Consider the following 9873-nt stretch of genomic DNA (forward strand, 5'->3'; position numbering starts at 1 on the left):
GGACAGCTCGGCCACTTGTGCCCACAGAGCCCTCCCACCCCGGTCCTTACTGATCTGAGTCCCCCACGGCCCAGCCAGCACCAGGAGCAGCCTCTGCCCAACCCAGGGGATGCCAAACCCCACATGTGGGTCCATGCCGCCACCAGCCCCCCACCATCACCCACAGCCTCTTACCGATGCCCAGTCCTTGCCCTGTGCCACGGTCTCCGTGTGCCACGCTCGTCGCCCTGAGCCACAATCCCACCGTGTGCCACGGTCCCGTGGTCCTCGCGGCGTGGCGCGGCCGCGGCGTGTGCAGCGGAGCAGAAGGAAGGCGACGTGCGTGCCTGGCCGCTCGCTCCCTCCCATCCCACCGTGCCAAGGGGGGGGGCTGTGCAGCCCCCATCACCCTACACAGCACTGCACCGTACCCTGCACCCACCCTGCTGGGCCTAGGGGCATCCCAGGACCTCCAGCCAGGTGTGGGGGATCCCAAAAGTGCTTGGGCACCTCCCCTGGGACTGGCTTTTTCCCCAGGCAAGGTGCAGAGCACTCGGTAGATGGGAAACTAGAGCCAAGTCAGCAGCTTCTTTATTCAGCAGCATGGGGAGCCCGGGGGGGGAGTGTGCAGCAGTGGGGGTCACCTGGGTGCGTGGTGTGTACTGGGTGACCCCTCCATCACCTCGCTCTAGGGAAGAAAGAGAGAATGAGGTGAGCACCCAGAGCCCAGCCCCACTTGGCATACGATGGGCGAGAGATCCCAGCCTCTGCCTGTCAGAGTCCAGGACGCTTCCTGGATCTGTCTGACTAAGTTAATGTTTGTCTCCTTTTTTCCAGTCCCCCAAGAAGCACTGGCACTGGCACTGGCACTGGCACAGGTTCAGAAAGTGAAAATAAGTGATTGGTTTGATTTATTAAAGCAACAGACACAACAGCTCCAGGATTGCTGGCGATAAATGACTGTGTGTGACACAGCCCAAGCGAACCCATCCTGGGGAATGCAGAGGTGGGCACAAATCACTGGCATCATGCTCACACAGAACAGAAATGCAGCAGCAGTTCAGCCATGCACTGAAGGTGCAGTTCTTACCCATAAGGGGTCCTTGTCTTGGGTGGAGGAAGAGGAGCACAGCTCGCTGGCTGCTGTCATCCCTGCTAAATCCAATCCTTCCCTACAGCCCCTGGAGATGTCCCCCTGAGCATTTTTGATGCCCTCACCCCAGCTGTCCCTGTCTCCTGGGGGATGCTTAGCTGAGTAACACTAAAATCTCTTCTACTATGTCCTCTGTCTGGCTCCTGACCACACTGAGGGGTGACAGCTTCAGTTTGAAAATGGCAATTAAGCAGGAGAAGGTCTTCACTTGGCCACTGGAGCCTTCAAAGCCTCTTCTGAAGCTGCTGAGTTTGGGCTTTGCTGCTTTAGCCTCCTTTCAGGGGGCTTGGCCGAGCCAGGGCTGTCTCATCTTCACAAGACCCCCGCCTTCAGCCCGCCTGCAGACCAGCTCCGTGGATCTTCACACAACAGAAGCACCTCTTGGTTGCAAGAAGCTTTGCTCCTGAAGCGCACTAAATTCACTGGCACTCCCGCCCCGTGCGGCGCCAGGCAGCTCTGCCACAGCGCCGTGCCCCCTGCCACCCTCCTGCCACCCTTACGCACCATGGTCACCTCCTCCAGGTGGCGGAAGCGAGGGATCCTGCGCTGGTACCGCCACACCAGCAGCATGGTGGCTCCCCCCACCAGCAAGCAGACGAAGAGGCAGATGATGACGACCTCGACAGGGTTGGGCTTGGTGGGGTTCAGCACTGCAGGGCAGAAACGGGCACTTTGTTACCCCCCTGGCACCACTCAGCCTCATGTTTGGCCTCCCAGCACTGTGGTGGCTCTCAGAGCGAGAGGGGACTCATGACTGACTCCAGCTCCCCAAACCCCTGACAGACCTGGGACCTTCCCGTGTCACCTCCATCCACAGGGAACCAGCCTGGGCCTTCCACCCTCCCTAGCTAGGACCCCATAATGGAGGATGGCAGAGAAGAGAAACTCTCAAACTACCCCCAGGGAGGATAGGACAACTCAGGGGAGCCTCTGGGCTCACTCAGAGACCTACACCCCAGAACCCCTTTGCCCCACCTTGCAGGGGAGAGGGAAAGGAGCCTAGGCGAGACTCAAGCCTGCTATTGAACCCATGGCTATGAGCTGGTTTGGGGGCTCCCTGCCTGCACAGTGTCCCCCAGCCTGGGCCCTGGCCCTCACCAGAGTCGATGGCCAGCGTCGTTCTGGAGCTGGTGGCCGAGGTGCTGTCGGGACTGGGGCTCCCAGTGGGCATGGCAGAGCTGAGAGAAGGGCTAAGTGAGGATGGGTCTGTTGCCATCGAGCTGTCTGGATGCAGTGTGGCTGAGCTGCTGGGCACAGCTGAGTGGGACAGAGGTGGTGCCGTGGTCATGTCAGGGGGAGATGTCAGCACTCCTGAGCTGGTTGTTGCCAGGGACTCGTATCGATTTGATGTTGGTATCTTCCCAAAGGGAGTTGTTGTCATGGCTGGGTCAGATAAAGGTGTCCCAGACACCTCTAAATCTGTCGTCTTCAATGGAATCCACGTGGTGGTTGGCTCAGGGGGCGGAGGTGGTGAAGGTGCCACTGTGGTCATTTCACTGGGCACAGATGATGACACAGCTGGGCTGGATGAAGGTGCTTGAGTTACCCCCAGGCTGCTACTGGAAGAAGCCATGCTGGAGATAGTGGAAGCTGACATTTCAGACAGATCCCTTATGGTGGTCGGCTGGGGAGAAGTCTGTGATGTGGGTGCCCCTGTGTTCATTCCGCTGGGCACAGATGATGCTGTGGCTGTGTTGGGTGGAGCTGCACCAGTGGTCCCTGAGCTGTTGGTGGATGGAGCCATGCTAGGTGCCCCTGTACTGGAGGCTGAACTGGACACAGGTGGTGACATGGACACTGCTGAGCTCCGTGGAGATGCTGCATTGCTGGCATTGCTGTGGTGCATCCGGGCTAAGGCATGGAGGAGAGAGGTGGTCAGCAAGGACATGGCAAGGCTCTGGGGTGGGCAGCTCCCAGGCTCATGGTGCTCATTTTCCAGGTGTATTTTCCACACACAGAGAAGCAGAAAACTGGGATTTAGCCAATACTGGAAACCCAGGGTCAGGAAGAGCTTCCCAAGCCAATGCATCCCAGGAACAGCACTTCTGGGGATGGGCAGAGCAGCATAGCAGTGGTGGGCATTTATCAGAGCACAGCCTTAGCCCTCATGACACCCACTGCATATCATCAGTGCTGCCCGCATGGGACATGGCAGCATTTGCTGGGCAGTGCCAGCAGTGCCATTATCGCCCAAAGTCCTGTTTGCACAAGAGAAGGAGCAGGTCCAGCCCAGTTCCGTGCGCGACACAAGTGAAATGCCCTACGGCAGAGCCAGCACCAGGGGAGACTGATGTGGCTGGGGGTGCCCACAGCCACTGGGGACACTGGGACAAGCTATTTGCGCCCAGCTGCTATTCTATGAGGGGAGGAGGGTGATGAACCTAGGGCCAAGCACCAGGAGTTGGGTGCCAGCTATCACTGGGTGCCATCTATCAGGCAAGCCAAGGCACCTTGGGTTGTAGGGGGCCTGCTAGGGGGTCCAGAGTGGAAACAAGGGGGACTGGGCACTGGAGCCCTTTGACTCCAGAGTGCCAAGGCGCTGCTAGCGCCCCCGGAGCACCCACGCCCCAGCCAGCCCCAGCCGGTTTGGTGGCCCCGGAGCTACATCCTGTCCCGGACCGCTGCCGGTTGTGGGAGAGGCAGGATGCTGTCGCCAGCCCGGGTAGTCCCGGGGCAGGGGGCAGGCACCAAGCAGCCTGGCATCCTGTAAAGTGCATGCAGCCTACCCCCGTGCCGCGGATCTTCGGCTGCCCCGGGTAGGGCTGGGTCCAGCCCCCTGCAAGCCCCGGTGCCGGACCAGGTCGGGCAGGGTCGCCTCAGAGACCTTTCGTCAGTGGCGAGCGGCCGCAGAGCACACCGAGCCCGTTAGCGCAGGGCGCGGAGGAGCATCTGGACACCCCCGCTCCGCACCTTCCCAGTGCGCGGCGCGCTCCCAACCCTCCCAGATCCCGGAAGCCTCCCGGTTCCCGGAACTGCAGGGCTGCACGGGAATTGGCCAGATTCCTCTCCTCCGGTACCACCGGGAAGCACACAGCCCTCCCGGTACTGCGGGGTGTGCAGCCCCACCAAGTACTCCGAGTACCCTACAGATCGCCCCCCTCAACTCCCTTGCCGGTGCTCGCCGTTCCCCGGTACCTTCATTTTGCAGGGCAGAGACGCCGTAGAGCAGCATGAGAAGGAGGAGACAGCCCCGGGCCATGCCGCCGCCCCGGGCCCCGCTGCCGCCGCCTGTATCCGCCTCAGGAGAGGCGGGGGCGACCAGCCCGCCGCGCCCGCTCCTGGCTCCGGGCCGCACCTCGGCACCGGAACCCTTCGGAACCCCGGGAGGACACACGCCCCGCCCTCGGGCCTCCGTGCTCCGCGCAGTGCCTCTGCTGGAGGCAGCCGTGGGGCCGCGCTGGCTCCGCGCCGGTACACGCCGCCGGTCTCCGCGCTGAGCGGGGCGCAGCACAGCCGAGCGGCCGCAGGGCTGCCTTCTCCCGACGAATCGCAGCCGGTCCGGTCCGGCACCTTGTCGGAGCCCCAGGGAGACCACGCTGCCCGTTGCCACCCACCTCCGTGGCAAGGCCACGGCGGGCCGGGCTTCTCGCCAACGGGGTCATCCCCGGTGTTGGCACGGCGTGGCACGGCTCGACACGTCGCGGCGGGCAGCACCCAGGCCGAGCGCTCTGCCCCCAGTGCCACCATCGTCCCCGAGCGCTCCAGGGAGGGACAGTCCGGCCCGTGGGAGCGCTCCACGGAAAGGAGCAGGACCGGGGAGCCGCTGCGGAGTGCGCCTGCAGCCTGCCCGGATCCGGGGAGGGGCTGTGGAGCCTCAGCATGGCGAGGCACAGCAGAGCGACCCTGGGGTGCCAGGGAAACGGGGCAGGGAGGACAGTGATGTTGGTGAACTCTCCCCGTGGGGATGGGTCTGGCAGGGCAGCCACAGCCAGGACCAGCAGCTCCACTGAATTCCTGTCACCACTGGTGGGGACCTCCTCCCAACTCCAGGGCATCCCCATTAGCCCACTTAAGGGGGCTCCAGGGCATTCCCCCCCCCCGGGAGATGCAGTAACCTTAGATAACCCCGGAGAGCCCCGGGGGAGTGCCAGCAACCCCAGCAAACGGAACTCCGCTAACCCCAGGTCAGCCCCGTCCCCAAGGAAGCCCCAGGACCCCCCCGAACTCCTCCAAGGGGACCCTCCAACGACCTCTATAAGCACTGCCCAGACCGACCCCCCCCTCACTCAGCCTCGGAGAGTTCCCCACCCGCCTCCCCCGACCCCCTTCCAACCCTCGGCCCCGTCCTTCCACCTCCCTGCCTCCCCGCCCCCCGCCCGCCCCAAGATGGCCTCGGCCGCGCCGCTTCCTTCCCGCGCAGGCCCCATCCGTGCCCTCCTCCCTCCCCGCTCCCCCGGCGCAGCAGACAGCAAGAGGCGGATCTCCGTGTCGCGGGGTTTTACTGGGGCCTGACTGGAATGTCTCGGGCTCGGCAGCCCGGCGAGTCCCGGCGCAGGGCGGGGGACTGCCCGGTGCTTCCCCTCAGTCCGTTGGCGGGGCGGGGAGGGCGGGAAGCGCGGCAAGCGCGGCCCCCCCCCGGAACACGGTGCTCCCCCTCCTCCCCCAGCCCCTCGGTCCATGCCCGGGCTCCCCCTCAAGTTCGCTGGCGGGGCAGGCAGCCCCTCGGGAACGCGGCTCTCCCTCCCCTCACACTCTCAGGGCCTCGGGCTCCCTCAGTCCGTGCCCAGGTCCCTCGGTCCGTGCCCGGGACGGGAGCGCCCTCCTCGGTGCCGCTCCGCGGGTCAGTAGGCCGGCACCTGGTGCTGGTGCTGGGGCAGGAGCTGGCAGCCGCTGTTGACGTGGCTGAGGACCTTCTGCTTGAGCTGCGCGACCTGCTCGCGGAGCAAGCTGGCGGTGGAGGCCAGCTCCGTGTTCTGGCTCTTGAGGCTCTTCACCTTTTCCTCCAGACGGGAGATCCGCTCCAGCTTCCTCTTGCGGCACTTGGAGGCGGCGATGCGGTTCCTCAGCCGCTTTCGTTCCGCCTTGATACGCTCCTGCGTGTCCATGTCGATGGGGGAGAGCGGCGGGCTCTCCCCGAAACTCGGCACCTCCGGTACGATCTGAGGCTCATCCTTTAACGGCGGAGGAGGCGGCGGCGGAGGAAGCCGAGGAGGCGGCGCGGCGAAAGGGCCGGGGTCGGCGGCGTAGCTCACCGCCGGGTAGCTACTGAGGTTGGCGTAGACCGGCGGCTCGGGGGCCAGGCCGGCGGCGGGCAGCTCGCCCGCGCTGCTGCTGCCTCCTCCGCCTCCACCTCCTCCTGCTCCACCGGCGCTCCCCGCCGCGCCGCCGCCCAGCTGGTTCTGCTTGTGCAAGTCCTCCAGCGCTTTAACGAAACCCTCGGCGAACTCCTGTTCCTCGGAAGCGGCGGCTTTCGGATAGAGGAACTGTCCGCTGGTCGGTGTGGTGGTCACCATCCCGTTGGACTGGATGATGAGCCGCTCCAGCTCGGGGGACGCCAGCTTCAGCAGTCCCAGATCGGCCGAGCCCAGAAGCCCCGCCGCTTCACCGCTCGTCGCACCCGGTGCTTTCAAAGCCGCCGCCACCTGTTCCGGCAAAGCCATTCCGAGAGCGTCCTTCTTCATCATGCTGCCGCCGGGGAAGGGCAGGAGGAGCCCGCTGCTACCGGAGGAGGGAGCGAAGCCGCTGCCGAGGCCGCTCAACACATCATCATGGTAGAAGGGTGTTTCCATCCTCCTCCCCCGCCCGGCTGCGGGGGAAACGGGGCCGGGGCGGGGGGAAGGAAGGGAGGACCTGGGCGAAGCGCGGCGGTGCCGGGGGGGGAGGGGAGGGCGGGGGAGGCGCCGGTAACACCGGCCGCGACCCCGCTTCTGCGCGCGCACACACGCGTCTGCCGCCGCTGCGGCCCCCGCGTCCTCTTAAATACGCGACGCCGGCGCGTTTACGTCACCGCGCCGAGACCCTATTGGCTGCAGATGACGTCCTCGCCCGCCTTGTATTTGCATAATGGGGCGTGGCTCCTGCCCCGGGAGGCGTGGCCGCGCCCACTCCTGGCCCTCCCTCCCCGTGTCCCGGTCCCGTTGTCGCCGGGGCGACCGGCGGTAAACGGCACAACAGCGCGAGGGCCCCTGGGCTGACGTCAGCGCGGAGGAGGGGCGGTCACGTGGCCCCTCGCGGCGCGCGCCCCACCGGGGGGATGATGGGCACAAAAGGAGGGCGGGTACCGGGCCCGGGCCGGTGGCGCTGGGGACACGGACTGAGTACCGGGCACTGGCACCGAGCCTTGGGCAGTGGGCCGCGCCCTGTCTGTAAAACAGTGCCGTAACCGGACACATCGGGCTGGGTCACGGGGCTTCAGCGCGACCCTCAAGGGATGTCCAGGCCATGACCTGCGTGGGCTGAACCTACCCGGTGGCTGCACCGGTGGCAGGGCTGGAGGGTGCTCTGGCACACTGGAGTCCAGAACAGGACTGCCATGGTGTGTGTGCCATCGGCACCTCTCATGCCACAGCCTGTCTCCCCTTCCCTCCAGGAATCACGACCTCCGCGGTACGTGCCGGTGGCACCGAGGACAATGGGGTTCACCCAGCGAGCGCTGGTGAGCACCAGTACGTGGTGGGCAGGTGGCCAGCTGTGGCTCACTGGTGAGGTGAGCCGTCGTGGCTCCCGCCTGCTCCGGCTGCGCCCGCTGCCGCAGCATGGGTGGGCAACCAACCCCGGCTCCCCCGGCCCCACGCTCGACCGGCAGCAGGGAAGGAGTTAAGCGGCGGCAGTGGTGGCGGTGGCGGCACACGGCGCACGTCACACCGGCCGAACCCGCGGGCGGCTGAGGGGGTGGATCGGCGTCAGCAGCTGACGTCACCGACGATAACCCCCCGCGCTGGCAGGATGCGGCCCCCGCGATGCCGGCCGAGGGGTCCCGGTAGCGCTCGGCAGGGACACGCTGTGCATGGCAGGACCACAGGGACGCTGGTGCCGAGGTGACGCCGACCTGCTCCTAATTACAGCCAGATGGGCCCAGGCCTGCACTAATGAGGCCAATAAATCAGCGGTGTCAGCCGTGGGGGTGTGAGAGCCTGGTGGGACACTGTGCTGGCAGCGCCAGGCTGGAGCTGATGGCTGTGCCGGTGCCATGCCAACCCGAGTCCCTCTGACCAACTCGCGTGGGCAAGGGCAACAAGAAGCCCATGTCCCGGTGTTCTCGTCCTCCCTGCCCAAGCACAGCCGTCTGGCATGGTGTGGGGCACAGCGTGGGGCGTTGAGATGGCATGACACAGGGCACAGAAGGGCAGCACAGGGACAGCATGGCACAGCGCCGTGCAGCGCGTGGGGACAGTGTGGCACAGCATGGTACTGGCCGTGGGGACAGCCTGGCGGCCTCTGCTGACCCAGGGTGGGTGGCAGAGGCGCTGGTGCCGGTGTCCCCGCGGGGCCGCAGCTCGCAGGTGAAGCCGCCGCCGTCCCCGTTTCCGCCACAAAGCTGTCATTAGGGGCGCGGCCGCGGCAGGATCGGCAGGTTCAGACTTTCCGTCCTGACGAAACCCGCCCAGCCAGGAACAGGGACTGGCAGGGGAACAACAGCCACCGGGAGGGTGGCTCCCCCGTTCCAGCACCGCACAGGAACCCTCCCCCTCAGCTGGGGACACACCGCGGGCCGTGCTGCTGCCAGCACCCTTGCCTGCACCCCCGGGTGCCCCCAGGGAGCCGGCCCCGGCCGTGGGGGCGTAGAGCGGCCGCAGGGAGGGACGAGCCGGCCCCGGGCCCTCCCTGAAGAGCAGCTGGCGAGCGGCCAGGGATGCGAGCCATGAGCTGAGCTCCGGCCGAGCCCAGCTGCCGGCACAACCCTACCACCCCCAGCCTGCCCTTTCGGAGGGTCACAGCACCCATGGTCCAACTGCGTGCTCCCACCCTGTCACCACCAGTATCCCTTGTCCCCAAACCAGAGACACTGTCTTGCTGCTGGCAGCCCAATGCCTGCAGCCAGCTGGCAGCTTCATCTTCTTAATGAGCATTTAATGAGGGTCATGATTCAGCAGCCCCTTCTGCCTCCTGGGAGGGCACAAGCGGGGCTGTGCCTATCCATGGAGCTGGTGGCAGTACCACTGCCACCCCATCTGGAGGCTGAACCTGCTATTCCCTGAAGCATCAGAGCCCTGCTTGGCCCCCTGAGCACCTACTGAGTCACTCTGTGCCACCTGCCAGCCAGGCTATATTTACTCAGAGCAGGCAGTGAGGATTTTGGATGGACCCACACCACTGCTCAGCCTTGGTGAAGCCACGTTCACTGCAGCATCCTCAGACCTCCATGGTGCTCCTCCTGCTCTCCACTTCCCCAGCCACAGCAGGACCATTGCTTGGGTGCAACCATCGCTGTTGCCCTGGCACTGCCCGATCCTGCTGCTGCCAGGAGCCAAGGCGAGGTGCATGCTGCCACTTGACACCCACAGCTCCGGCTGACGACACAGGCTGGACTCCAAGGTGCCCACAAACTACCACAATGCATCCACACTCCTGGCACACTGAGCTTACTCCCCCAAAGGGGACAAGCAGGAGAGCATTTGCCACCCAGGGATTGGCACCACAGGCACCAGGCAAAGACACCTCTTAGTCACCACCGCAGGGAGGGAGTGAGGAGCCCAGCTGGGAAAACAAGAAGTGGTCACCAGCTCTGCCCCCAAACCCCCATCAGTCCTGGGGCGACGGGAGGGCTGTGCTGCCTCCAGGCACGGGGGCCTCTGACAATC

At 65.4% G+C, this 9873-nt stretch overlaps 2 protein-coding genes across 4 annotated transcripts; both read right to left on the bottom strand.

Moving 5' to 3' along the window:
• Positions 1-548: 548 nt before the first annotated feature.
• LOC135192260 (mucin-2-like) lies at positions 549-5346 on the bottom strand. 3 transcript variants are annotated; one of them, XM_064175252.1, is made up of 3 exons: positions 2231-4244; positions 1637-1782; positions 549-667 (listed from the first exon to the last, which is right to left on the bottom strand). In XM_064175252.1, exons 1-3 carry the CDS (start codon positions 3159-3161, stop codon positions 620-622), a joined length of 1125 nt encoding a protein of 374 aa, XP_064031322.1. In that variant the 5' UTR covers positions 3162-4244; the 3' UTR covers positions 549-619. The 3 variants fall into 3 exon arrangements, with proteins under 3 accessions (XP_064031322.1, XP_064031321.1, XP_064031320.1); XM_064175251.1 differs by lacking the exon at positions 549-667 and adding an exon at positions 4268-5346 and having other exon boundaries at positions 859-1782; positions 2231-2983; XM_064175250.1 differs by lacking the exon at positions 549-667 and having other exon boundaries at positions 859-1782; positions 2231-4245.
• A 208-nt stretch (positions 5347-5554) lies between these two features.
• Positions 5555-6990, bottom strand: JUND (JunD proto-oncogene, AP-1 transcription factor subunit). The gene has a single exon (XM_064175297.1). It carries the CDS (start codon positions 6859-6861, stop codon positions 5914-5916), a length of 948 nt encoding a protein of 315 aa, XP_064031367.1. The 5' UTR covers positions 6862-6990; the 3' UTR covers positions 5555-5913.
• Between the last annotated feature and the right edge of the window lie 2883 nt (positions 6991-9873).

Source organism: Pogoniulus pusillus, chromosome 41 (genome assembly GCF_015220805.1).
Source record: "Pogoniulus pusillus isolate bPogPus1 chromosome 41, bPogPus1.pri, whole genome shotgun sequence".
Classification (NCBI taxonomy): Eukaryota; Metazoa; Chordata; class Aves; order Piciformes; family Lybiidae; genus Pogoniulus; species Pogoniulus pusillus.

Excerpts from the sequence above, each read along its gene's own strand:
- LOC135192260 (XM_064175250.1), bottom strand. The coding sequence starts at position 3,161 with ATGCATTGGCTTGGGAAGCTCTTCCTGACCCTGGGTTTCCAGTATTGG. Across the intron at positions 1,783-2,230 it reads GACGCTGGCCATCGACTCTG|TGCTGAACCCCACCAAGCCC; the intron begins GTGAGGGCCAGG and ends TCTGCCCTGCAG.
- JUND (XM_064175297.1), bottom strand. The coding sequence starts at position 6,861 with ATGGAAACACCCTTCTACCATGATGATGTGTTGAGCGGCCTCGGCAGC.